Source organism: Argiope bruennichi, chromosome 10 (genome assembly GCF_947563725.1).
Source record: "Argiope bruennichi chromosome 10, qqArgBrue1.1, whole genome shotgun sequence".
Classification (NCBI taxonomy): domain Eukaryota; kingdom Metazoa; phylum Arthropoda; class Arachnida; order Araneae; family Araneidae; genus Argiope; species Argiope bruennichi.
In genome coordinates, this window is record NC_079160.1 from 97198017 (window position 1) to 97224112 (window position 26096).

At 26.8% G+C, this 26096-nt stretch overlaps 1 protein-coding gene across 1 annotated transcript in view; it reads left to right on the forward strand.

Moving 5' to 3' along the window:
* The window catches only part of LOC129989009 (uncharacterized), a 55583-nt gene extending 31229 nt beyond the window's left edge, over nucleotides 1-24354 (forward strand). Inside the window, exons 3-5 of the mRNA XM_056097315.1 lie at nucleotides 14101-14211; nucleotides 21308-21337; nucleotides 24175-24354. Of these exons, the coding sequence (XP_055953290.1) occupies nucleotides 14101-14211; nucleotides 21308-21337; nucleotides 24175-24234 (201 nt within the window). The 3' untranslated portion in view covers nucleotides 24235-24354. The remainder of the gene's footprint in view (nucleotides 1-14100; nucleotides 14212-21307; nucleotides 21338-24174) is intronic.
* The last annotated feature ends 1742 nt before the right edge of the window (nucleotides 24355-26096 follow it).

A 26096-nucleotide genomic window follows, 5' to 3' on the forward strand; every position in this document is an offset into this window, starting at 1 on the left:
AAGTCTAATTTAAAACTTTTCAGTATTTTTTCCCTAATTAGATTTTTTTTTCTATTTATAGTATTATGATACATATACACCAAATTTTCCCCATATTTACTACATTTTCCCCTATGAATTTCAATCATTCGTATCGAAATATCGCAATAATGATGAAACACAGTTTTAAGTATTATTATTGATTGGTAAACATAGATCCGATCAATATATCTCATCGTTCTACAAGAAAATGCCGTGAAGGTCGCGAGTAAGTTGTCACGAAACAACGAATACAAAAGATCCAACGTAATGGATTCCAAAGATATTTTCATTCTTTCTTTTTTTTCTGTGGTAGAGGACGAAAAAAATCTCTTTTCTAAACGATTAAAGAGGCAAGATGATATCGCTAAATCAATAGCCTCTTTTTGATCTCAGACAAAGAGAAAAACAGTATTTTTTATGCAGTAAATGAAAAGTAAGGATGAACGTTTGTTGGAGAAAAACGAAATTTCATTTAATTCGCAAAACGTTTAAAATTCTATACAATTCATCCAAGTTGCACGTGAAATGTTTTAACTCAAAATAAAAGGCAGATGTTATGAACTGTTAAATAATTTTATCGTTTTCATTTAAAAGCCGAAAATAATGTTTCAGGCATATAAAAGAAAACATTGTTTCAATTGAAAATGATAAAATTGTTTGACAAATCATAATATCTGCTTAGATTTAGATCCATCATTATTTTTAGGTAATGGTGTAATTGATATTCTCGTGATGCGTGTTCGAATGCACTGCTTCATTTTAATTTTTAAAACTAAAAGCATATAATGCAGAAGAGGAATTAATGTGATTAAAATGCTAAACGAATCAAGCCTACAAAGTCATTCTATGAAAATAGAAAACTTTGAAATGCCTTCTATGTATACGAAAGAAGAAAATATTTCATTCTTCTATCCATTATCAAGCAAAAAAACACTCTGAGGTGCAGAAAACTAACAAAAATTAAACCAAATAAATATATTTTGTATCAGCAAAACAAAAATAAATAGTTGATTTTTAATTTATTGCTCAATTACTCTATTTTTTCATTATTTAAAATCATTTTACTACTAGAGAGATTTGTTCAAATATTCGCTTCGGTCACTATAAAGCGGAAATTGTAAATGTAGCAAAAGAGTTGCATACTGAGGGATGAGAGTTAAATTTTTAGGGGGAGGTATAGAGGGGGATTGTGATTGAAATAGGATTTCGAATATATATTTAACTTTCAACTATTTGCAAGTATGGTGGTGATATGGATTTCAAATTTTTGACTATTCATGCATTAGAAATACTTTTTATAAAACTGCATTTAATTATAATTGTTTATTTTTTTTCGCAAAAAATAATTTGTTGCCCATGAGATGTTTTTAGGCAAGAATAAGTAATCTTTATTTTAAAAAATTCCCTGCTTCGAGGATGAAGTCGGCCGCCACAGATTCGGTTTCTATAAATAGGAAGCAATGTTTAGAAATTTGGAAATCCTTGCCCTAGCGCAATTATTAATTATATATATATATATATACAGAGAGAGAGAGAGAGAGAAAGAGAGAGAAGAATATTTCAAGACTTGTAAAGAGAATCCTAAAAACATTTTAGATTTATTAATTAATTAACTCTTTTATTTAATTTCTGGATGGCTAAGTTATTAACACGAACAAAAAAATTATATAAAAGTATAATTATATTAAAATAATCTGTCTTGTTTTCAAAATCGTTGATGTTTTTGAAAAAGGGTATTGTTACAAAACGATTGATAAAATCGTTTCAATAAAAACAAAAGACTGATAAGTAACATATCATTACTACAATAGTTTAATTATATGTTTATGTGCGGTATTTCTTTGAAATATAAAAACCAAACCAAATATATCATGCTTCAAATATGACAATTCTGTTCCGTTTAACATAAGACGAATTTCAAATTTGTTCGCTTGTTGTATAGAAACGTAGCACAGAATACTCACTTTCTGCCATACATTATATATTGACTGAAACACTTAGATTGAAGCTAAACTGCCAGCCGTACCAAATATAATTTTTGGCGCCGAGTGATGCACGTAAAATTCCAAAATCCCCAAATGAATAATTCCTAAATAATAAATAATAAAATTCCTAAATTGATTTCATCTTGTTGTTTTCATCTTAATTAACACAAGACAATATTTGTTGGTCCTGAAAAAGGACTTTTTCTTATAACATGAAAGCATTTATGAAGACATATTCAGCAGACAAAAGATCAAAAATAAATGTCAAATGTTAAGTTGGACCGCATCTCTGTACGTCAGTAATTCAATATGTTAGCACCTCTGAAAGAAATGATAATTTTAATTTGGCCATTTTATATTAAAATTCATTATAATGGCATATTTAACAGACAAAGAAACTTAGAAAATTACTACATATGTGCAAAAAGAGTAATAAATATTGAATTTTAAGATAATCAAAATGTTGATTTCTCTGAGAATTCTCTAAAGCAATTAAAGCAAATGAAAAAAAACATATTGCATTTTGTAAATCACTTTCCGATTTAATTTTTAAGAATAACTTTTAAGTTCCTTTTCGTAAACACAATTCTGCAATCACGCTGAGTTTTTGGAAAATAATTTCTACTTCATCCTGATAGCATTTAGAACTCTCTTTGATCGATTTTTTTTCACATCAAATTAATTTTCTTTAATCGTTTCAAAAATATTTAATTTTCATTTATCATAAAAAGCATCTTCATGTTTATAAAAAATAATAGATGTTTAATTCACTGAAGAGAAAGTCCAAAAAGCAATCACATTCTTTTGTTTGCTTTTAAAAAGAGAAATCATTTACAGCAGATGTTGCCAAATCCTAACACAATAAAAAGTTTTTTTGGTGCCACGCAAACGATATTTATACAGCTGTTTCAAACATATATACTACTTAATTCCGTTTTTATTTTATTTTTCAAAATTCGTGTTGAAACAAAGAAGAATACAATTTGTTTGCAATCAACTACTCTAAAAAGTGTAATTCAAAGCAAAAATAATTTTCCTGAATAGTGTGTTGCTATAGCAATTGTTCGAGAATTTCAACGTTTCAGATATATTCTCTTGTTTTTCTTAATTTTAAGTCTTCAATAGAATATATTTTCTTAAAATTTTTCAACATAAATCCGTTATATAATAGTTTTTTTCCTTCTTATATCTAAGTAATGAAATAAGCATCACATAATTAGAGCAATGAAATAAATAGATATAAAAAAAATTTTATTGTCAATAAATTTATCAATAAAAACCCCCAAACAAAAAGAGTGACTTTTTTTAACAAATATGATTTTATTACTAATAAATTAGCATTAAAACACATGGGTTAATGGGTTAAAAGAAAACTAAGGGTTAATGGGAAAAGAGAAATAAACACTTTTAATGACTGTTATGATGGTAATAACTAACTAATTTTAGAATTTATTGACTTTTTTTTTCAGAATTAAATGTATTCAAAATTGTCCGTTCATCTTATTTTTTAAGGTAATCCCTAAACAGTTTTGAAATTTATTCCTGTTAAACAATGAAATAAATTGGGATCATATTTTAGCTTTCAACTTCTTTTAGATTCGTGAAAATTAATTTTTAGCGAGAAAAACATAAAATGTTCATGAAAATTTAGTATATGTACATACAATCATTTTCAGAAAATTAACTTTAAAATGAAATCACAATATAATGCTCACTTTCATTTCAAATGTATTTTTATATAATGTAACGAAAAGTTAAGTGAAAAAAATTTAAAAAACGCATGAAATATTTTGAAATTTTAAAAGATAGAATTTTTAGAACTTATAAATTAATGCATCAAAATTTCATAAATCTATAGAGAAAATTTCACAAAAACATGTTGTTCCTTGTCACCCTTAAGCAGCAGAATGTCTTACACAGAAATAAGATGAGTAAAAATCTTCAAAACATTTTGTTTTTCTTAAAGTTACTTCAAACAATAAACAGGGAAAAGTGATTTTAAATCTGTAATTACTGTAATTACTTTACTACTAATGAATATTTCGCAAAAAAAATTAAATAGCCTTCTTATGCAAAATGCGTGCATTTGATCGTAATTAAATTCACTTGTTTAAGCATTTTAGACGCACTCATTATAACAAGGATATTTTAATAAAATCAAGAATGATTTAATGCTAAAAAATTAATTTAAAATTCCTCAAAATAAGCTTAATCTTCAATCTTTTTTTTTTCTCCTTTAAAAGCCAATGCGAAAAAAATACCTTAGATCTAATTTATAAAACATATTTTTAATAAAGATGTAAACAATTTATTTTTCTTGTGTTTTTTGTAGACATGAATTATTAATTTTTTTCGAGATATTTATTCTGCACGTGTATTAATAAATAATTTAAACGAATTTTCAAAATTCAGAATTCAGAATTAGATGATTAAATATATTTAATTAAATTTTTATTTGTGATATTCTGATTTATTTTAATAGAAAAATGCCTAACATTTATATCTTTATCAAATTAGTTTTTCCACCAAAAGTGAATTGCTCAATAAATGTATAAATCGAATTTAAGAATATTTTAAGTTCACATTTTAGTAATTATTTTTACTTTACTTATTTTACCTTATGTTCCTTGTAGATTTTCAAAGATCCCACCTCATTAAGAAATTCTAGAACAGTTAAAATTAATTGAAGTTTGTCTTCATAATGTAAATTGGAATCGCAAATTCATTTAGTACATTTTTGCATTTGGAAACCAAATAAAGTAATTGAGATATTTTCAGCGAAGAATTCTATAAGTTTTGAATGCAGTTTGAATTCGCTAAGTTATATTAATAAACTTTTAAGTTCTGAATATCATATAGAGCTATTAATCATTTGTTGGTCTATTTGAATGAAAAATTGCATCGGTCTTTTGAATTTATATATGTTTCATGAAATGTTTCGCATTTAATTGTTTTCATTAATTGATTTGGAAAAATGGAAAAGTGTTCAAAATAATTAAATTACTCAAATTTTAAAAAATATGTTTTAGATAAATTTTGGGACTTTTTAATAGAAAGGAGTATTAAAAAAAGATATTAAAAGCGATTTGTAAATCTAGCACAAAACAACATTGCATTTTACAGTTTTAGGTTTAGTTCCTTTACCTTTATTTTATTTTAAATATTTACTCAATTATTAAAGTAACAATTATCTGCGTGGAAAAAATGCATTTAATATCATCACAACGTGTATATGTATAAATGTCATTAAAAACCACCGAAAAGTATTTTTGGAAAAATAGTTTTAAAATATCTTTTCCAAATTTATTAAAATCAAAGAAAATATTAAAATAAATTTGGTATAAGCCTATTTTTAATTTAAAATGTGAAAGTGATTTTTGTGATATAATATATCCAGTTATTTAATAAAAACTCATTAATTTTTGAATAAAAAAATATAATTAAAAACTAAGAAAATAATTCTTAATTCAAACCTACAACCTAAGACGTTTGTATTTTTGTAAATTTAAACCTAAAACTACGTGACAAGTTTGGTATTTTTAGATCCAATTACCTGCTCTGTAGAGTATTTTATATGATTTCTCCATTATTCTTGTTCAATTTCTTAGTTCACACATGGAATGATAGCCTATTGTGGCATTAAATTTATGTTTAAAGCTCAAATTTGAAACTTTTTTATATTGTTCATTTGAGAATCCAGCGCTTATCATTTCTAGACGATTTTACCCTGCAGATGGCTGATACGTAGTGATTAAGAAAAGTACTTTTCTATAGTTCTTTGTTAGGATCTTTTTTCTTTTAGTCATTCTTTACCAATGCTTATCTTCCTTTTTTTAATAATTATTTTCTCATTGATTCGAAGCTTTCACAATGCAAGAAAATATAAGCATCTGATATTCCCTTTCCAATGTCACCTCTATTAAATCAAAACCGTCAAGCACATGCGCAAAAATCGTGAGGAGTTACCGATCTGAAAATTCACAATAATTAAAATGAAATATTTCATTTTCTTATTAGGATAAAATAATAAAACATCTTGATAACACCTTAGCATTATAGCTTGAATAAAATCTAATAATATAGAATAAAAATGATATGTACACTTCGCTTATATTCATGATATAGTTTATAGATCTTCAGCATTTTCTTTAAATCACAACGAAAATCAAAATACTTCTATTCATCGATTCTGAAAAAAAGGTTTCATTCGAATACTTTTAATCATAAAAAAATCTGAAAGCAGCACAATATCTAAATCAATCGAATAATAAAATAATCAATAAAAAAAGAATTTAAGGACAGAACAGAATTTGAAAATCTAAATCTGGAAAAGCGGATAAAATTTGATTCCAAATTCCATTATAGAATCCATTTTTAGAAGCGGATTTTTTTTTTACACCAGCTTTGAATATCAAAATTCTATATATATCAATAGAATATCTGATGCCAGAAAATCTTTTCAACTATATATACTTTTTTTAATTTCAGCAAACGAATATATCTTTCTTAGAAGCAACAATAGGAAATAGAAATCCAAAACAAATTACGAATAGCAAATATAAAAAATCGTTTTTATTAATGTTTTAAAAAGAAGAAAATTTATATCTTCTTATTTTTATCAGAAATAGAATGGTACATTGATTTTAATTACATTCGAAATGTATTTAAATTTTTGATTAGTACATTAGGTTTTTGTTGGTGCTGTTTATCGGAATTTAATTCATTTACTGTATTTTCAAACATTCTTCAATCGCTTTTTGATTTCTAATCTGGCCTCCAGGTGTTTTTTTAATTAAAAAAATATTTTCTGCTTTTTAATATATTGACAGATGTGAGTTTCTAAATATTTGCATTTTTATTATTTTCTGCACATTCTGCCTTTAATATGTTTCAAAATTATTTTTTATAAATATGATACAATGAATAAAGAATTGTAAAGAACGTAATGAATTGTTTTCTGAAATTCGCTACAACATGGTGTATCTTAGAGCAAATCAAATTAAAGTTTAAAGATTAAATGATAATTGAATTTTGAAAATATTAAAATAGTGCGCTGTCACCAAGTATGTATAGTTGTTCTGAATTTCAAATCTCGCTTAAACCAGGAAGTAAAAAGTCAATTATGATTTCTGTGTTTTTCACACATTAAAGATTAAAACCTTTCGAAAATGGAAACAGTTTTAGAATAGAGTTTTGGAATTAAGGGCAACGATTCCAAGAATAAATACGAAAACACAAGCAGAGAATGTTCTGTCAATTTTTTTTAATGTAATCCAGCAAGCAAAATTCAGAAAGTTGCCTAAATTTAAAGCATTTTTTTAAATTATTTCTAAAATTTAAATTTAAATTTTGATTGACAGTCATTTATTATTATAACCTCAGCTAATTTCCTTATGACATTAATTACTTTCTTATTTTATTTCTCGGCCTATATGAGTAATTGGGAATTAATTTTGCTTTCCCTGGATGGCAAAGAAATTTAAGAAGCCCTTTTCTTAAGAAAAGACAAACATTAATTACCTACATCATAAGCGACACCTATCGGGAGTTGACGGAATCGCTTATTATTGTGTGCCCTGGATGGGAAACAGAAACCTTCGTAATTATCTTTTCAAAAATTTTCGCAAGCTAGAAGCCTTATAATGGGACCTTAGGAGAAAAAAGAAACAAATGGCTCTTTTGATAGAACTTATTGAACAAAACTTGGATTTATTCTATTAGAGGTGGTGCTATTCGATACGTCCAACCTCGAATTAAATACCTTGAGATAAAGGAACCGGGCGTTGCAAAGTCAAGTAAGTGTTGCTGCTGCACGTTATGGTGAAAGTTTGGTCCAATTAAATTTGATCCAACGTTTAACGGGACGTCGTTCAACAAGTAATCCACTTTCGGTATTTTTTAAAGCAAAGGAATATACCAAAATAAGGGCTGTTATGACTTGATTTTAAGATCTCGGCTTTGTGCCCCAGTTTCAAAAACCGACTTCGCAAAAATGAGGGAGGGGGGATGAATTCTTTTATTATATTATCGTTTTATGAAAGTCAATAATGTTGATTTTTCTATCAGTATTGAAGAAAAAAAATCCTTTTCCAAAACATATTAAAGTAATAAAATAAAGAAAATATAATCTTATTGCAATAAAATATAGAAATAAACTAAAATAAATCAATAATGCTCAAAAAAAGTTTTTGTCATGTCAGAACTATTTCTTCCGAAATTCGCACACAATTTTTTTTTTTTTTTTTTTTGCTAAATATGCAAAACTGTGCTGTATACAATTTGCTATATTACGCCTATCAAAGCTGATTTGAATAATTTCCTGATTTACGAGTGTCTAAGACCTTCAAAATAATACACATCTTTGTGAATTGTTATATGTCGTTAGAAATTTGATTTTAAGAATTATATTAGGAGAAATTAACAAAGTAAGTTAAATATAAACGGATTATCTATTTCATTAGTACTTGAAAATGGCTCCTGCAATATAACCGTGCGTCCACACATAACGGATGACTGCCTTCGAATGTTCGAGACTTCTTATGATTAGGGTGTAGAAACCCTAGACTGACAACCGCTGGAACATTCTCCAATGCAAATGTTCGACACTTGACATTGAAAATCGATGGTCAGAATCTCGCCACACAATATACAAATGATCAAACTTCCAAAGCTAATGTTCAAAGTATTGTTGGAGCCAATTTAAAAGAAAGCAGTATTAAATTCCTTTCAATATCAAAGTAATCGCTCTAATATTTATTGAAATTATCGAATTTTAAATATAAACCATTCATATCCAATATTTATAATCATTAGCATTTATATTTCGTCTTATAAGGCAGATAATAAGTGAAACGTTACATATTATATGCCTTATATAAATGCGATTCTCCTACTTTTGTTTTCTTGTACAGGATACGAGCCATCGTATACTGAGGAAATATTGTAATTATTAAAAATTTCGAATTCGAGATTCTAACGAATCCCAGCATTCCAAACTTCGTTGAATTCTAAAAACATGTTTTTGGTCACATTTTACATCTGTGTGTCTATGATCTAGATAACTCCAAATCACTTTGAGCTAGATGGATAAAATTTTGCATATGGAATTACAACCAAATTTGTAGATTTATATCAAGTTTTGAATAAATCCATTCATATGAAATACGTTTGTCTGATTGTTTGAGTGCACGTGAACTCGATGACAACAAAACGCAAAGAATTAGGTTTATATAAAATTTCGCACACGGGTATAAAGTCTAAGAAGTAGATTTTAATTAAATTTTGAATCAAATCTGACAAAGGGATGAATGTCTCTCTCTCTCTCTGTTTGTACCTCAGTATACAGTGACTTAAATCGATGAAACTCGGTGCCCTTTCTGGTATTTATCTCTGTAGTTTAGTGTCAAGTTTTAATGCAATTTGTGTGGCAGATATTTGTATGTTATCTAACAGATGGATTAATACTCTAACGTTTAGTATAAAATATTTTGAGAAAGTCTTTTTTCATTTTGATAAATGCAAAATATTTTCTTTAGGCATGGAAAAAGGTTCATATTTATAAAATAATTAAATTACTTATTGACTTTAATTTCAAGAAGAATTTTTTTTTGGGGGGGGGGGAGTTAAAAACTATTTTGTAATGTTTACCAAACTTTTCCTATGATTTTTACTTTAAATCACGAAAAAACTACAACAGACAATGGATGATCAGTTATTAACTGCCAAATACATGGCACCAAAAGTACAGTCCTCATCGTCTGCTTGTTGTTTCAAACCATGAGAAGTTATCCCTATTTAATAAAATTAATAAAATAGGAATTCTTCATTTTGAAGCTGTATGAAGTCTGCTTTGTGGTGAAATTCGAACATTTGAAGTAAGTTCCCTATTAACAAGGACTATAAGTACATTGGAATTCGCTCAATGAACTTCCACACCACTCTAAGAGGTTTCAGTTTTAGAGTCGAGGGATTTAACATGCAGCTCTCAGATATTTCATACAATCTAATGTCTCTACAAACGTTGCGGAAATAATAAAATTGGACTCTTCAAAAGTTATGGGACTAACAAGGAAATTGGTACTCTCCAAAAGCTATGCGACTAACAAGAAAATTGGTACTCTCCAAAAGCTATACGACTAACAAGAAAATTGAGATTCTGCAAAAGCTATGTCACTAAGAAGAATATTGTGACTTTCCGAAAGCTATGGGTATAACAAGAAAATTGTACCTCTGAAAAAGTTATGGGACTAACAAGGAAATTGTTACTCTCCAAAAACTATGGGACTAACAAGAATACTGTGACTCTCCGAATGCTATGGGAGGAACTAGATCGTGACTCCTCAAACGCTGTAGGGCTGACAAAAGAGCGACTCTGCAAACGGTGCGTGGCTAATAAGATCTTGACTTTTGAAGCGCTGCATGATTGACAAAACAGTGACTTTACAAAGACAGTAAGACTAATAAGATCATGATTCTACAAAATTGCGACATTAACAAAATTGTGCCTCTGCAATGAATCATCGGTCAATCTAAAGTCTTTTCAAAGATAATCGAGTACCTTTAAAATAAAATGTTAAACAAAATTAAGTTCAGCCTAGTTTTCTAATAGTTCTAACAATAATTCTCAAATTTTAATTATTTCTCATATCTGAATGTTTTTTTAAAAATTAAATTTTCATTCTATTTGGATTATATTTCTTGGAAAAACATTCAAAAATGCTGTGACGATCAAATCTGATTCTTTTTAAACTGTATTATTAAATGTGATTCGTCAATTTCTTTGTATACGATATATGTAAAAAGAAAGTATTAAATCCTCAAAAATACGGCTTCGAGGTTTTACCGATTCGCCGTGTTTCAACCCCCCCCCCCCGTGACCAAAAAACTTTTTTTTGGAATTATGTTTGTTTTCTTTTGTAAATGATAATTCATCAGTTAGTAAATGATAAATCATTCAGTTAAAGAAAAGAAATTTAGCATGTAGTCCTAATTTGTAATTTCCTATCAAAGTTTGGATGAAATTTTGTATTTTTGCATGAATCGACCATACTTTTCTCCCTGCGTTTCATTTTTTGCTTGTGAAATGAAGCATCGTTATTTGTTACGAGCTTGTTGGATTTCTCAGTAGGCAATTTCTGTAAAATTATTTCGTATAATAAATTATAAATCGAATTCCCAAAAGTAGAAAATAACTTTTTAAAAATCTTCGTATTTATTAAGTTAATAAACCATAATTAAAAGAAATTTAATTCAGATTATTCGATTACAACAGAAAACAAATAATAATATAACATTTATTATATTTTAATATTCATGAGAATTAATTTCATTCCCAGTGGAATTTGTAATCTAATACTCGCTTTTAAATGTGGTACTAAAAGTCATATCTTTCAATAATGAACTTTATTTCCTTTCTTTATCATTTCATATTATTGTGAAATTCCATTTATTTTTTTTTATCATTATCTGAATTTTATCTTTTAGATTTAGAGGTTCTTAGAAAATACATTCGAAAAGTTTTTTATGGACCCTTGAGAACTGCAAATGCGCTAGAGTGGACGATAAAAATAAAATTCGATTTCCAGACAAAACTGCAGTGAATTTCGACATGTTATTTTCGAATCTGACATCTGTTTCTTTAATACTATTCCCATAACAGCTTATAAAGAAAAACACTAGACAAATCTCCCTATTAGAGAACTTCATAGAATTAAATGATGAAAGGTTTATTTCTCCATTTCTAAAAATCATATATGAAGTATTTGGAATTTGATCGTTTAAGAACTGATTAAATTGGAAATGATTATTTAAAAGGAATATTGAATAAAAGATGTTATTTAAGAAGCCTAAGTTAAATGCAAACTGCATTAGAGATATTTGTTCGGTGATATATGGGTTGGTTTTAATAACTTAAAAGGCTTTTATCATAGAGAGAGAAAAAGTCCATTGAGTAAAGTAATCTTTGAAGATGCCTAAGAGATAAACAACTTTTTATTTTTATTTTGGAACGACAGCTGATATTTTAAGGAATCACACCAAATTCAAAATAGAAGTATTTCATGTAATTTAACTTATGAGATTAAAATAATGAATTAAAACTTATAATACTATTAAAACTCATTATACTACGAAACTAGCATTTATAATTTCATCCTAAGGTTTCAGATCGTTCAATTATAATGCTATCAGCACAATATTATTATGAATCTGTAATACCGTTTCTCTGTTATATTAATCTTATAGTTGGAATGAAATATTTACAGAGATTATTAAGGAATGCCAATAAATCGAGTTTGGCCTAAAATTTAAGTGCTTTGGCGACAAAAATGGATGCTTTGAAAAATTCAAGAATAATGGCTCTATCTTTATTAAAAAAAATCAGATCTGCCTATTCTTCTGAAGAATTTCACGTAATGTCATGACCGGTCGAAAAACTATATAAACCTGAGGCGCTGAAACAAGTGAATCAATCTCTTATTCGAGTTTGTTCTTAGTGCGATCTGAAGCTATCAGGTGTAAAAAAAACTTTTGGCAGCTCTATTACTGTTATTTAATTAATGTTCTGCTGCCTGCTTGAATTGCTAATTTTTACAATTGCTGTTTTTTGCGTGCATTTCGGCTATGCTTTTGTTACATGTGCTTCGTATTTTCTGAAATATTCGTGGAATAAAATTTATTTTTCTGTTATCCCTTCACTCACCATACGCCATTTGACAATTTTTATCATTATTTAAATTACCTTTATAAAATTATTTAAACCTTTATTTAAATTGACTAATTTCATGCTTGTAAAAATGAGACTTCTTATTAGATTTTCCCTTAACTTTCTAATCTCCTGGGATTTTGAAATTTTGCACGCTTACGTATATTCTGCTGAATCCATTATTGTAATATTTTCAAAAGTTAGTTATTATTTAATAATTTTAATCATAGTTTGATTTGGTATTAATGGAATCATCTAGTAATAATATGAGAAATAATCCATTTATGGATTCGGTTATATTCATAATAATGAGTTAGAACATAAAGAATAAGTAAAATTCAAATAGAATAATACTATCTTTTAATAGGCTAATAAAGATTGTTTTAAAAATTGGTTTTCGTTTAATTTATTTCGCATTGAAATTATTTCGCTCGGGTTTATTCTAGATTAATTAGATTAAAATCTCAGTGGAAGTTGCTTGAAAAAACTGCAGAACTGCACTCCATGATCTTGATTAGTAAATAGATATTGTGGTCATTATTTGAACCGTAGTATCCTTTCAAACGATCTATCCATTCTATAGGAAGAATGTTTTAAACTATTAAATTTGTTCATCCTGATAAGTTTTAAAGGCAGAATATTCGGCAGAAAAATGTTTCGAACCCTACCAAAAGACCTGGCGCCTGTAAAAATTGAAATAATATCAGATAATGTAGCAAAGTATAACCTGTGGATAAAACCATGCGTGTTTTTAAGCTATGACTTCTAACGAAATGTGAAGAAATAACTCTCAAATAGAGAGTTCAAAACTCATTTTGAAGAAGAATGGTAGAAAAATGTATTTAAAATTCTTTCTTCAATATTCTATTAAGTACATCTGCCTATGACAGATATTTAAAAAACACTACATTAAAGGGTTAATAATACACAAAAGTCGTTTGATGTAGAATTAATTATTTGTCTTCTAATTTTATTTCATGAATGGATCGTCTTTCTTTTCTCTCATTTTTAATTTTCAAATTCCGATCGTGTTTTTTTTTTCTTTCTTAAAATTAATGGAAATTTTTTCATGTATTTATATTTAAACTTTTAACGACACTATTACAAATGAGTAGATGATGATGATGATGTTGAAGTTGTTTCAAAACAAATAAACTCTTACGTTCTATTAATTTAATTTTTTTTCATTTTATAAAGATATTTATCGTTTGATTTCTAAATTGAAATGGAAACGATAAATATCGTAGTTTTATTCCATAGTTTTATTTGTGTGCTGTTTTAATTACAATATAATTTTATTATAAATTATCAGAATTCTCACATTTATGGCAATAATATGAAGTATGAAAACAAAATCAATGTTTAATTCTAATAAATGATTTAACCTTGCAGGCATCCAGTGGTTGGAGTACGTGTAAAGAAGAAATTCTAGGATACTCTGACTCCAATGGCACAGATTCTCAAGCCATTGTTTATATGTGCGAGCACAACAAAACGAGGATAGTAAGTAAACTATTCATTGAAAATAATTTTTTTTTACTTCCATAATATTTTAGTACATGTTGAATATCAATCAATGGCAGCTCATAATTCTACATAAATTAAATGCAAGAAATTACATAATTCTTGCATAATTATTAACCAATACTTTTATATATCTACTTCGCTATAAAAGAAAAAATCAGGTTAATGATAATGAAACTGACCATTAATCTTATGAATTTTATCTTTATTCTTAATGCAAGCGTATAAAAATAAAAAAAATAAAAAAATTTATAAATATTTTCATTGTACTAGAGAGAATATATCACGTGGTTGTAAAAATATACAAGAATGCCTTACTGAAAAAAAGCCATCTGTTGCAGATATTTGTAAATAAATCAGGTTTTCAACCCCCTTTTTACTATAACTTCAAATTTCATAATTTTCTGATGAATTCTTGCAACTTTAAGCAGTTCTGCATGAATATAGTTTGAGCATGAAGGTCCTCATCTTTTAAAAATATGATGTACACCAATACACATTCTTTACAGATTTAATACAAGACAATTCAGTACACATTTATACACAAAATCATTGATTTTCTGATTGCCACAGATTATTAGTGAACTTTCAGTGTTTTATTATATTCCTGAATCAAAATTTTTCAAATAAACCATTATGAACCAAGTGATTTAATAGAATAATGATTTGCTATATACTTTGTTTAAAAGCCTTTGTTTATACTTTGTTTATTGTGATGGAAATCGAAAACATAAAAGAATGAATCGAAAACATAAAAGTTTTCGTTCATTTAAATTACAATATGGATAAAAAAAATAGATATGACATTTGAGGTATATTAAAAAAAAAAAAGAATGCGAATTCGATCCTTTCACCCGATATTTTTTTATTCTGCAGACGATAATGCTTTGATTTCAAAAGAATTCTTCTCAGATTTTTTTGTTATTTATTTATTTATTTATTGCTTTCTTTGTTCTTGATCATTTGTTTTTGCAAGTAAGAGTATAACGCAATAAAAAAATATGAAACATAGTTTTTAAATTTCCGTAAATTGGGTTTTCATTTCACATTCTGTAACAGAGCAATTGTCGTAAGTTTGGCGAGTAAAAAAAAAAGGAATGAGTCATTTCATTCATCAAACTTTAATTTGAATTTATCCGTAAAGAAAAGTTTGTTTGACTCTTGGTATACTATATTTATGCAAGTTGGTCAGAATAGTTTGATTTCTGTTGAATTCTAAATTTTATCTATTAATTCTAATCGAAAAAATATATTCCCTAAATTTTAACTACAATTGAAGTAAATTTATCAAATTTTATTTCTCCGTTTGATACAATCAGCATATATAATCGTTCACCACTGTCTGTAACGCTACGAAGTTTAAAAACATCCCCAACATTTTGATCTGTGTCATTATTAGTAGCACAAATCCCGACATCTGTTTTGGCGCCAAGTAACTCATTTTTATGTTTAACTCGACTGTTTTATTGGAGGGCGAATAAAGCTAAGCATGAAGAAAAATTAGTTACGGGATCGTTAACTTTATATATATTTTTTACTCGGGATTTTAACAAAGAGGATTCATTATATTTTCAATTCAATTTAAATTTATTGCTAATGTTTTCTTTCGGCATTATTTTTATTATGATTTTACTATTACTGCATTTTTTTTCTGTTAGTAGATCATTATTTGTTTCAAAGCAAATTTAGGAACTAATGTTGATTTGATTGTTCGAGAACATTATTGGTAGAGAAAATAAAATCTCTGCAAAAATAACTTTTAATGATAAGATATATTTTCATTTAAAGTGTTATTGTAAATAATATTCTTTTTTTTTTTTCTTAAACACTCTGCTAATATGCATGAAATTTTCTTCTAAAATCTGTGAAAAACAGATTAAAGCCGTCTAGATGGCCACCTTCTAGTTTTCCAAGAAAATATTTTTTCCTCATAAGTATTTCGACAACCAGGAATAAGCACCCAGAATTGTTTTTTATAACGTTAGTTCTTTCCAAAAGTAAATATGCGATTCCCTAAATTGAACTACGAAACAAGAATAATACGAATAAATTTACTCTAATCTCTTATCATCCGATACAATTTTCTGAGAAACCAATACATTTTCCTCCTAAGTAATTCGATGTTTTAGAAATAAAAAGCAAGAGTATTCCGTTATTGATCAGGAAATGCGTTGCAAACAGTAAGAAAATACCCCACAAATACATTTTCCGATCAATATACTATCAAATAACCGTTCAATAACCATGATTGTTGTGGTGGTGGTGGTAACAGTCCAGAGTGCATCTGCTAGTGGAACAAATTAGATCAATGCCATGATACAAGCGAAAGCAATAAATCATTTTGTATCTATTCGGTTTCTTTCAAAGTAATCGCCATTTTATTGTTGGGTCGTTCAGAATTTCAAGATGTTTTCTATTCCGTAAGAACCGATGATTTCGTGTTTTTCGAATTTTGATTTTCCTGGATTTGGAAATACTGGGTCATATTGAGAAGGAAATGCATTTCTTTTTTTATGTTGAGAAATTGATGATAGTATTTTAGTTTAAATTCAATTGCGAATTCTTTCTACTGCAGATGGAATTGAACATATAACGCATAATAAAGAAATGAGAAATTTCATTTATTTATTTTTATGCGTTAATTTTCTTATAAATAGATAGCTTCCTTTAAGCATTTTAGAGGTTTATTGGAATATTTTATTTTATATAGGTTTTTTTTTCATATTTGTCAAAAATTAAAATGAATGTTCAATTCAACAATAAGAGCGTATCAATAAATATTTTTTTTTATTTAATCTTACATATTAACTTATTATATAGTACGGAAACAAACACAGAAAAACAACTTTCATATATCAGTTTTCAAATAAATAATTTCTACAATTGTTTTATACTTATCTGTCATGGAAATGTCTCTTATATTCATTAAAGCCAATTAGAAAGTTTTCATATGCTTACATAATACATTTCTAATAAAAAAATATAAACTATTTTAACATCTACAAAAAATGAAACTTTCTTCAACATTTTGGAGGTTTTATATATAGTTTTCATATTTGTCCAAAATTAGCATGAATGTTCGGTTCAAACAATGTAAGCATATGAATACACAATAGAATAGTAGTATTTATCATTTTTTTATTTTTTCTTATTTATTAGGTTAATACATCGTACTGCAATAAACACTACAGAATATGAAACAAACACAACAAAACAACTCTCATATAGTGTTCACACAAACACACTCGCAGACAAAAGAGGAGAAAGTCGTGGATTTAATTAAAGATTAAATACGTTTTCGGTGATAACCAAATGTCAGATTTCATCATTTTAATTTACTTCATACTGATGTCATTATGCAAATGAGTGGATAGAAAGAGACACACATATTTTTCCCTTTGATGTACTTCTTTTAAAAATTATAGAAATATAAATGTTCTTAGTGTCTAACAGAGCAAATTCCTTCTTCTAAAGTGAACTGTTTTTAATACATTATCAATAGAAAAACAAAAATTATATTTCTACTATGATCAAACAATGTCCGAAATGCTATATTTAAAATTTACTTATAATGGATTTCGTATTCAAGCATTTATCAAACAGTTATCGACTTCTATAAGCATCTGGCAACAGCCAAGAACTTATTTCCTTTTCTAAAAATATATTTGTAACAAAATAAGAATTTTATTTTTGTGAATTTTCCAAAATGACGAATTTAATTAAGCAAAAAAAAAAATATGTCTTAAAATCTGTTGCTCAAAGTAAAGTTTGGGACAAAAATATTTGAAATTTTGAGAAAATCCTTTTAAGACTTCTGCTTATCAAAACTCTGAGTATTAAAGAAAATAGAGAATCTAATGTATGAATCACGTTCGGGAAAACAAATCACATTATCATATCATCAATATATAGATCAAATCAGATAATTCGACCTTAGTGATCGTCATTTAACAATCAGAGACATTATTGAAGAAATTCCTATTTGGGAAACGGCGAAATCAATAGAAACTACGAAGGAAAAATTCATGGACTTTACAAAACGTTTGTCGTTCTTTTTACAGCATCATTACTATTTGTGAATATTTGATAACAAATCATTAAAAACGGTTTTACAAGCTCCGTTTACTCCTAATATGGCACGTGTGGCTTTTATTTTTTCTTTGGTTGAAATTGAGTCTTTCAGTCGCCGTTTATAACCCCATCAATTCGTTAAAAAATATATATTCGCGGCGTTCTTTTAAAATATTTCCCAGAAACAACTTTAAGGCATATTTTGGACATTGGAAAAGACATTGGTAATCGGAGTAGCTTGCTTTGAAATAGATGCAATAAATAGATACTTTTTGTTTTATGCCAACATTCTGGGTAGTATAGTTCCAAAAACGGTGTTTTAGGAATAAGGTAGGTTTTAAACATAAAAACTTTTCACAAACTTGAAATTGAAGTTGAAGTTTTCGTCAAATACATTCTTTTTGTACACTTAGAATACAATAAAATAAGAAACAATATTACTGCTTCAGTGCGAGCAATTTTAACTTATTAGTAAATGGCACCGAAACATTAGTCATTTCTATTATTTATTTATTTATTAACACATCGAGCAATATGGACAAAGTTGGCTTGCTTCAAATTAATTTGTTTTATGCCATCATTTTGGGTACTTTTTGATTATTGTTCCATAATTCCAAAAATGATTTTTAGGAGTAACAAACAGAGTTCTAAAACGTAAAACTTCATCAGAAATTCGAAATTATAATTATTCTTTTTATTAAATATATTCTCTTCGTACACTTAGCATACAATTAAGTAATGAACAACATGAAAATTTTAGTCATAAACAGTTCCAATAAATGGCATCAAAATATTAGTCATCGAATTATTTGTTTTTAAACATTCATTTCGAGAAGTATGGCTAAAGCTTCCATCTAAATAACATAATTCTTACACGTTAGTTTTCAATTAAATAACTTAAGCAATGACTCGATAGTACCTCTTGACCATGAAAATACTTTTCAGAATTTTTAAACATATCACTGGTTGATACAATAAAGGCATTTACTTTATTTATTTATTAACTTTCAACCATGTGAAGATTTTGCATGTTTTTTTTTAGAATTATTAATGTGATTATGGAATTTTTATTATATTTTTTTTATTTTCATGTCACTTTCAATTTTAGATTTATAAAATACAATTTTACATCAAATACAAATGTTTATATTTCGTTTAATAAGGCTTCAATGCGTATTGCAGCATTATAAAAAAGAGGTTGGTCAACCACATCATACTGGTGCCTCCACAAAATGTTTAATGTTTTGCGATTGCTGAAATAATAAATAAATTGTTGCAAATAATTCGATCAGAAATCGGCTAGTAATGGAATGTACTGGAAGCTATTGCATGTGAAATAAAATTCACTTATATATAATGCATTATATATATTAGTAATAATTAATTCTGATATTTACATATATTTATCAATAATTTTTAAAACCGTTTATAATTTGTAAGTGAGAGGTTATAAAGCGGTTACAGAAGATCGTAAAAGACTAAACATTAGTTATGTTTTGAACGAGTTATGTTTTAACCGACATTAGTTATGTTTAACCGACCGAACTCGTTTTCAGAAATTTATCTGAAAACGAATTCGAAAAAGCAAACGATAGTTTCGTGACTCTTGATGATGCGAGATTGGTTATTTAAAAGTAAGAAAACAAACAAAGTAGTAGCACCATCTGAAGATGACGTCACTTCATAAAAATGCCGAACAGCAGAAAACTAATTTTAAACAGTTAATATCAAATATATGAGCGGAAAGTTCTTAATTTTTTGTTATCTAATTCAACAAGGTTGTTTCAAAATTCCTTTGACAAATTTTAAGCCTAGTTCAGGCTTACAGAAACAAAATATTTTTACAATAGAATCTTGGATCTCAAGTGCAGAGAAAAACATGCACCAAATGAAGTCTACAACATACATTTAATTGAAAACGAAATCGCATTCGTTCAACTGATCAATTAGATAAATTAAAGACATAATTTGTTATACTGAGTATGAAGTTTACGATGATGACAAATAGGATTGTGTTCAATATAAAATAGTCGCTGTAGGACACATCATCAACAATACCATGAACATTTAAGTATTCAAATGATCAGTGCTTACCTTACCGTGTATGAGGGTTGCAATGATATAAAGTAGAATCGTGACCCACGAGAAGAGAGTCACAGTAGGACTCAGCTTCAACAGAAATTAAGAATCTTTAAATATTCAAATGACAAAGTACCTCGTGCAGAACATGAAGGTTACAACAATGACAAGTAGGATTGGGGTAGATTAAAAGTCAGTCACTATAAGGCACAGCATCAACAATTTCAAAAATTTAAAAAGTCAAAGGAAGCTTTAGATGCTTCTCATGTTCTAGTTGTCCATCTGTGTTCTTTGATTGTTCTAATTTTATATTCCATTACATTTATGTTGTAAATGTATATCCTTTATAGCTCAATTCACTGAAAAATTCCTGTGTAGTTGCCGTTCTTTGAGTTTTGAGCCCCTTATTCTGTCATAAAAAGCACTTGATCCTGTATGCCTGATCTTTATTTAAATATATACAAAAAGAGAAAGTTTCTTTCAATTTCTACGCAACGTTAATGCTTTGACTTCTAAGTTACTAAAGTTTGTTCAATTATTTTAGAAACGCACTATATAAAGAAAATCCCCTCTTAAAAGTCAGAAAAGGAAACGGACCAAAATTTTAATTAAAATAAAGTAATTTTCATAAAGAACAGTTTTTTTTCATCAAGATTTATCTGATTTTTGAAATCTTATTATAAACCAAAACAAATAAACTTTTTTTATATACAAAACCTATATTTTGCGAATTAATTTTTCAACATTTAATTTCTTGTTTTTCGTTATATTAATTTGCAGGAAACATTCATATTTTAATTATATCTAATAAGTCTTTACTTGTTTCCAAAATGGAATTTAAATTAAATATCAATATTTTTATTAAAAATTATCAATGCATGCAAAAATATAATACTGTTTCTAAAAAAAATTGTTTTCATTTTAGGTGGAAGATTGTATGAAGAAATCAGGCAAAGTGAGTATATAACAAATTTAAATCATATATTTTCCACAATATCTTACAAAAAATGTTAATAAATAATACAAATTAAGTTACGTAATAAGTTCGATAACATGATGCATTTTTTTACGTTATTTTCAAATATTAGCTGTACTATCATTTTGCATTAATTGGAAAGCTCAATTTTACATTAATCGGAATTGAACACAAGCACCATTCACAATATACTTAAATTAAAACATTTGCTTAAATAAGTGTAACTATTATCAATTTGTTAATTTTAATTCTTATGCCACAGAGAATGCAGACATAATTTCTCAAATATAAAACCCAATCTAACTTAATATTTTATTATAAATTGACTTAAATTCATAATATCACACTACTATAGCCTTGCATATAAATAACACTGCATAAAATGTCTAAAACTTCTATAACGTAATTTCTCATGCTAATTAGCATCTGACTTACAAATTTAATACAATGCGATACATTTGATGTGTATAATGCAAGTTGCAATGACTGAAATCACTTCGATGTCAAAGTATTTGCAACTAAGCTATTTAGTTGCGTGTAAATATCGATAGAGAATCGACCGACGTTTGAGGGTTAATCATAAAATTATATACCTTAAAAAAGAAATCCCATTGTCAATTACCATCGCACTTATTCTAGCTTAAAGAAACTTCTAAGATTGTCTTATTAAATAAATAGTTAAGACCATATATAAAAGCAGCTACTTATTAAAAGATAAGAATATACAGTTCTATTCGGATAACGAAATTTTACATTCATCATGAAAACAATTTATTGTCTCAAAGTTATCATAAAATTTAAAATGACCTCAAATGGTGAGTTATTGATCGTAATTTAAAATTCACTAAAAACGTGCCGACTCAAAATTTCCGTATACTTACAAAAGAAAATTTGCTTATAAAACATTTTGCAATCAGATATATTGAATTCAGATATAAACATAAATTTCAGAAATATCATAGCATTGGTTGAATAAGAATCATTACATTATTTAAAATTTCTTTTTCATTGCATCAAAATCGATCTACATCTAAAAATCAATTATTTATGGAAATTTTTCTAAAACAAACATGATTTCATACATAATTTTCACTGCATAATATAGTTTATATTCAAATCAAAATATCCTTATAATTAAATATTGAAAACATATTTCTTCATATTTTATACTAGAGAAAGGTTTTAGCATTTACATTATTTAGCTAAGAGGGAAAAAAATAGAATCGGAATTCTTTATCGGTGAATAATATTTTTACACTTGTGAATTCCTGGAACTTTTCGAGATCATTCCTGTTTTATTTTTAGAAACAAATAGTTCATAGTTAAACGCATAAAAATAATAACCTAGATGACAAGACTAGCGAATCGAATCCCAAATGTCACAATTTATTGCTGATATTGCTTTTAATTTTTACAGGAACTTCCTTCCATAAAAAATAAACTCATTTCCCAAACGAATCTAAAATGAACTCAGGTTACTTAAATAAAAGTTTTACCTCTTTTTATTAAGTAGTAATTCTATGTGCTAACAATCTGTTTAAATTATTTAAAAAAATAGCTTTAAAATCACTTTCAGATTCATCGGAAAAGAGAAAAATATTGATTGTGATTTTAAGTGCAAGCTCCAAAAAAAATGTTAGCTTTATTATAATCTCTGAAATTTACTTTTTATTGTATAATTGCTTCTCTTAATCTGTTACTTGAAGCCTGAAGCAATCTGGATCGTTTGCTCTGAATCTCAGTTGAATAGAAATGAACATTTCGCATATTTCTTAAAAATAAATCGTTTTATTTATTTATTTATTTTTAAAAAATGTTTTAAATTATTTAAAATAACCACGTTGATGAACGAATTGAAAATGTCTTATCTCTAAGTAAGCGTATTTGAACTGTCATATCTCATTTTTTAAACCTATTCGCATCTCTGGAAGTTTTCAAAATGATTTCTTTTATTAACGTGTTTTCGAAATAATCTGTTTATCATTAACAACTGAATTCACTCTCCCTTTTTTTCCAAGGTCATTTTATCTATAATAAATCCACTCATTTAGTTTAGATCTTCTGACTAATTAATATATTTAAGTCAGAATTAAAATGATATAGGTATTTTGAAAAAGTCAATTTATATATAATATTTCAAATATTTTTTCACATTCTCATTAAAAAAGTAATGAAGAACTCTTAGGTAGCAATGATGGAGAATTAAATAATATTAGCATACATCTATAAAAAAAGAACTACAATCAAGTAATCATAAAAGTGCCGATAGTTTCTAAACTGAGGTTTCCTTTTTTATTATTCTTTCTTTTTGTAAAACATTTGTATTTGTAAACATTTTCTTTTTAAAACATCTAATGTAGTGTACAAACAAAAACATTTTGCCTTTGTTTCTACCTTTCATTATTAAAAGATTATGAGAAAAAAGAATAAAAAAACTGCTTTGTCTATTTTAAAAATTTCGAAAACCAGATGGTTTTCAAAGAAACTGAAGCAATAAACATATTATTTTTTTTAATTTAATGGTAATTCTTTTTTGCCAAATACAAGGACAATTTTAAAATTCTGTATTTCTAAATTTGGTTTCAAAATTTCTAGACTTAAATTAGACTTCAAAATATGGAGTAATCTATTCTAATTTTAAATTCTATAATAATTCTAAATTAAAATTTGTTCCATAAATTAATAAATGGATTATAAAAAAAATAAATGAAATGAAAAATTATAAAAATTAATAAAATGTGGTTTTAATTAAGATTTTATAAATAAAAAATTTTTTATATCCATGAAATTTATATAATGTTTTTTTTTTCTTTCAGAAAGTGAATCGTAAGGCTAGGGCCAAAATGATGGTCTGCATGATGAAGATACTTACTTAAGCCAAACGAGTCCATTATGTATCTGCGTGTATTTTTTTTTTTACCCTTTTAATCATCAATGTATATTAGAAGTCATTTAAAATGCATCATTTTTTTTCATAATAAACAATATTTATCTTAGATGAATTATTATATTTTTCAATTTATTAATGTAAAACAAAGAACTTACATTGATTGATCTCTGATGGGCAGATTTATTTTGCTCTAATCACTTTTGGCAGTTCGCTGGTTCGCCAAGATTAATGTAGACAAAATTTTCTATGAAATGTTTTATGCACTAACTTGATCTTAATTGCCTCAAAAGAAAAATTATTATAAACTTTAAAACTTGATAGTCAGACCATTTTAGAAGTTTTGTATCGTTCTACTTTTTGTACTATGCATTCCTTTCATATTTTTCAGCATCCCTTAATTTGAACTTTAATTTGAAATAGAAGTGATTAAACCTGAATTAATACAAAAGTGTGTTTCCTTAAACCAATCATTTTTCTAAAGTATAAGTAAATATATTAGACTCATACAGCATTGAAATTGGATGAGTACGAATGAATATTTTTTAAAAATAATTTTTGTAATATCCCGGATGTTTATTTAATAACACTTTTTAAGATTCTACGTAAAATTCAGTTTATTACATTAAAAAAGAACTTATTAAGCTTAGATTACAGTACTGATTGTCTGTATAAAAATTTAAATTTCGTAACTTATTAGAATATTTAGTGAGTCAAACTACATAAACCACAATTATTTTCTTCATTTAAACTACTTTTTCTATTAGATATATATAGATTTCCTATACTAACAGTTTAGAAATTAGCTGTTGGGCCAAGATTAGAACAGATATTTTGTATACGTAAACCATGTTTGCTTCAAATTATACAGAATTATTTTATCGATAATATAGATATTTTAAAGGTCACAGCAAACTTTCCGTGCATTTATTTTTTCCAGACAATGCCATGTTTTATATTTATTTTCTTTCACAGAGTCACGTGCAAAAAATAAGAATTTTTTTTAATTTTTAGTTTGCCATGAGAATTAATTTAATCCTTTTATTTAAGCTTTTGTCATGGTGATGGCAACGTGTTGATAAAAGCCAATTTTTCGCTACACGTGTAACGCGCATTTGCAGATTGAATTTTATTTTAATTTTATACATATATATTATTGAAAAATATGCTTAAAATATTTTTTAATTGATTAAAAATACAGAAAAAAAATTCATACGGCAAAAGTATCACTGAAATATTATTTTTTGAATTTTAAAGTAATGTAAAAAATATTTTTATGCCTTAATATTTTCAGAAGTCATCGCTTGAAAATGCCAAAATTTCGCTTAATTTTTAATTAATTGCATTTTAATTAAAATTTCTGATATTCTCTTGATACTACACATTTCCATCCTCTAAAGTATATACGTACCACATGTGGTAACTCTAGGTCAAATAGTCTTATCTAGAGCACACCACCACACATTCATCTTTATTATTAAATTTTCTTGTTAAGAGTTGCTTATTAAAATAGTAAATCAAGAGTGTATACAAGATATTCAATGTAATACTGGCCCGATAGCTAATTTTCAAATATAGAGTATACTTTCAGTAGGAAAAATGTTTTAAATGACTTTCAGAATTACGCTCCACATTGTTTTAGACAATAAATGTATGTGGAAAATATCCAAATTTTACACAATTCTTGCTCTTATCAATTATATTTAATAAAGTATTTTTGACACATTAATATCTTATACAAAAATGTTTTACTATTCTGAGATCTAAACTGGCAAAGTTCGAAAGATTTAATTTTTACTATTTTCGTTCATTTCAATGATCGTCTCGAGAAAGATCCTACAATCAACGAGC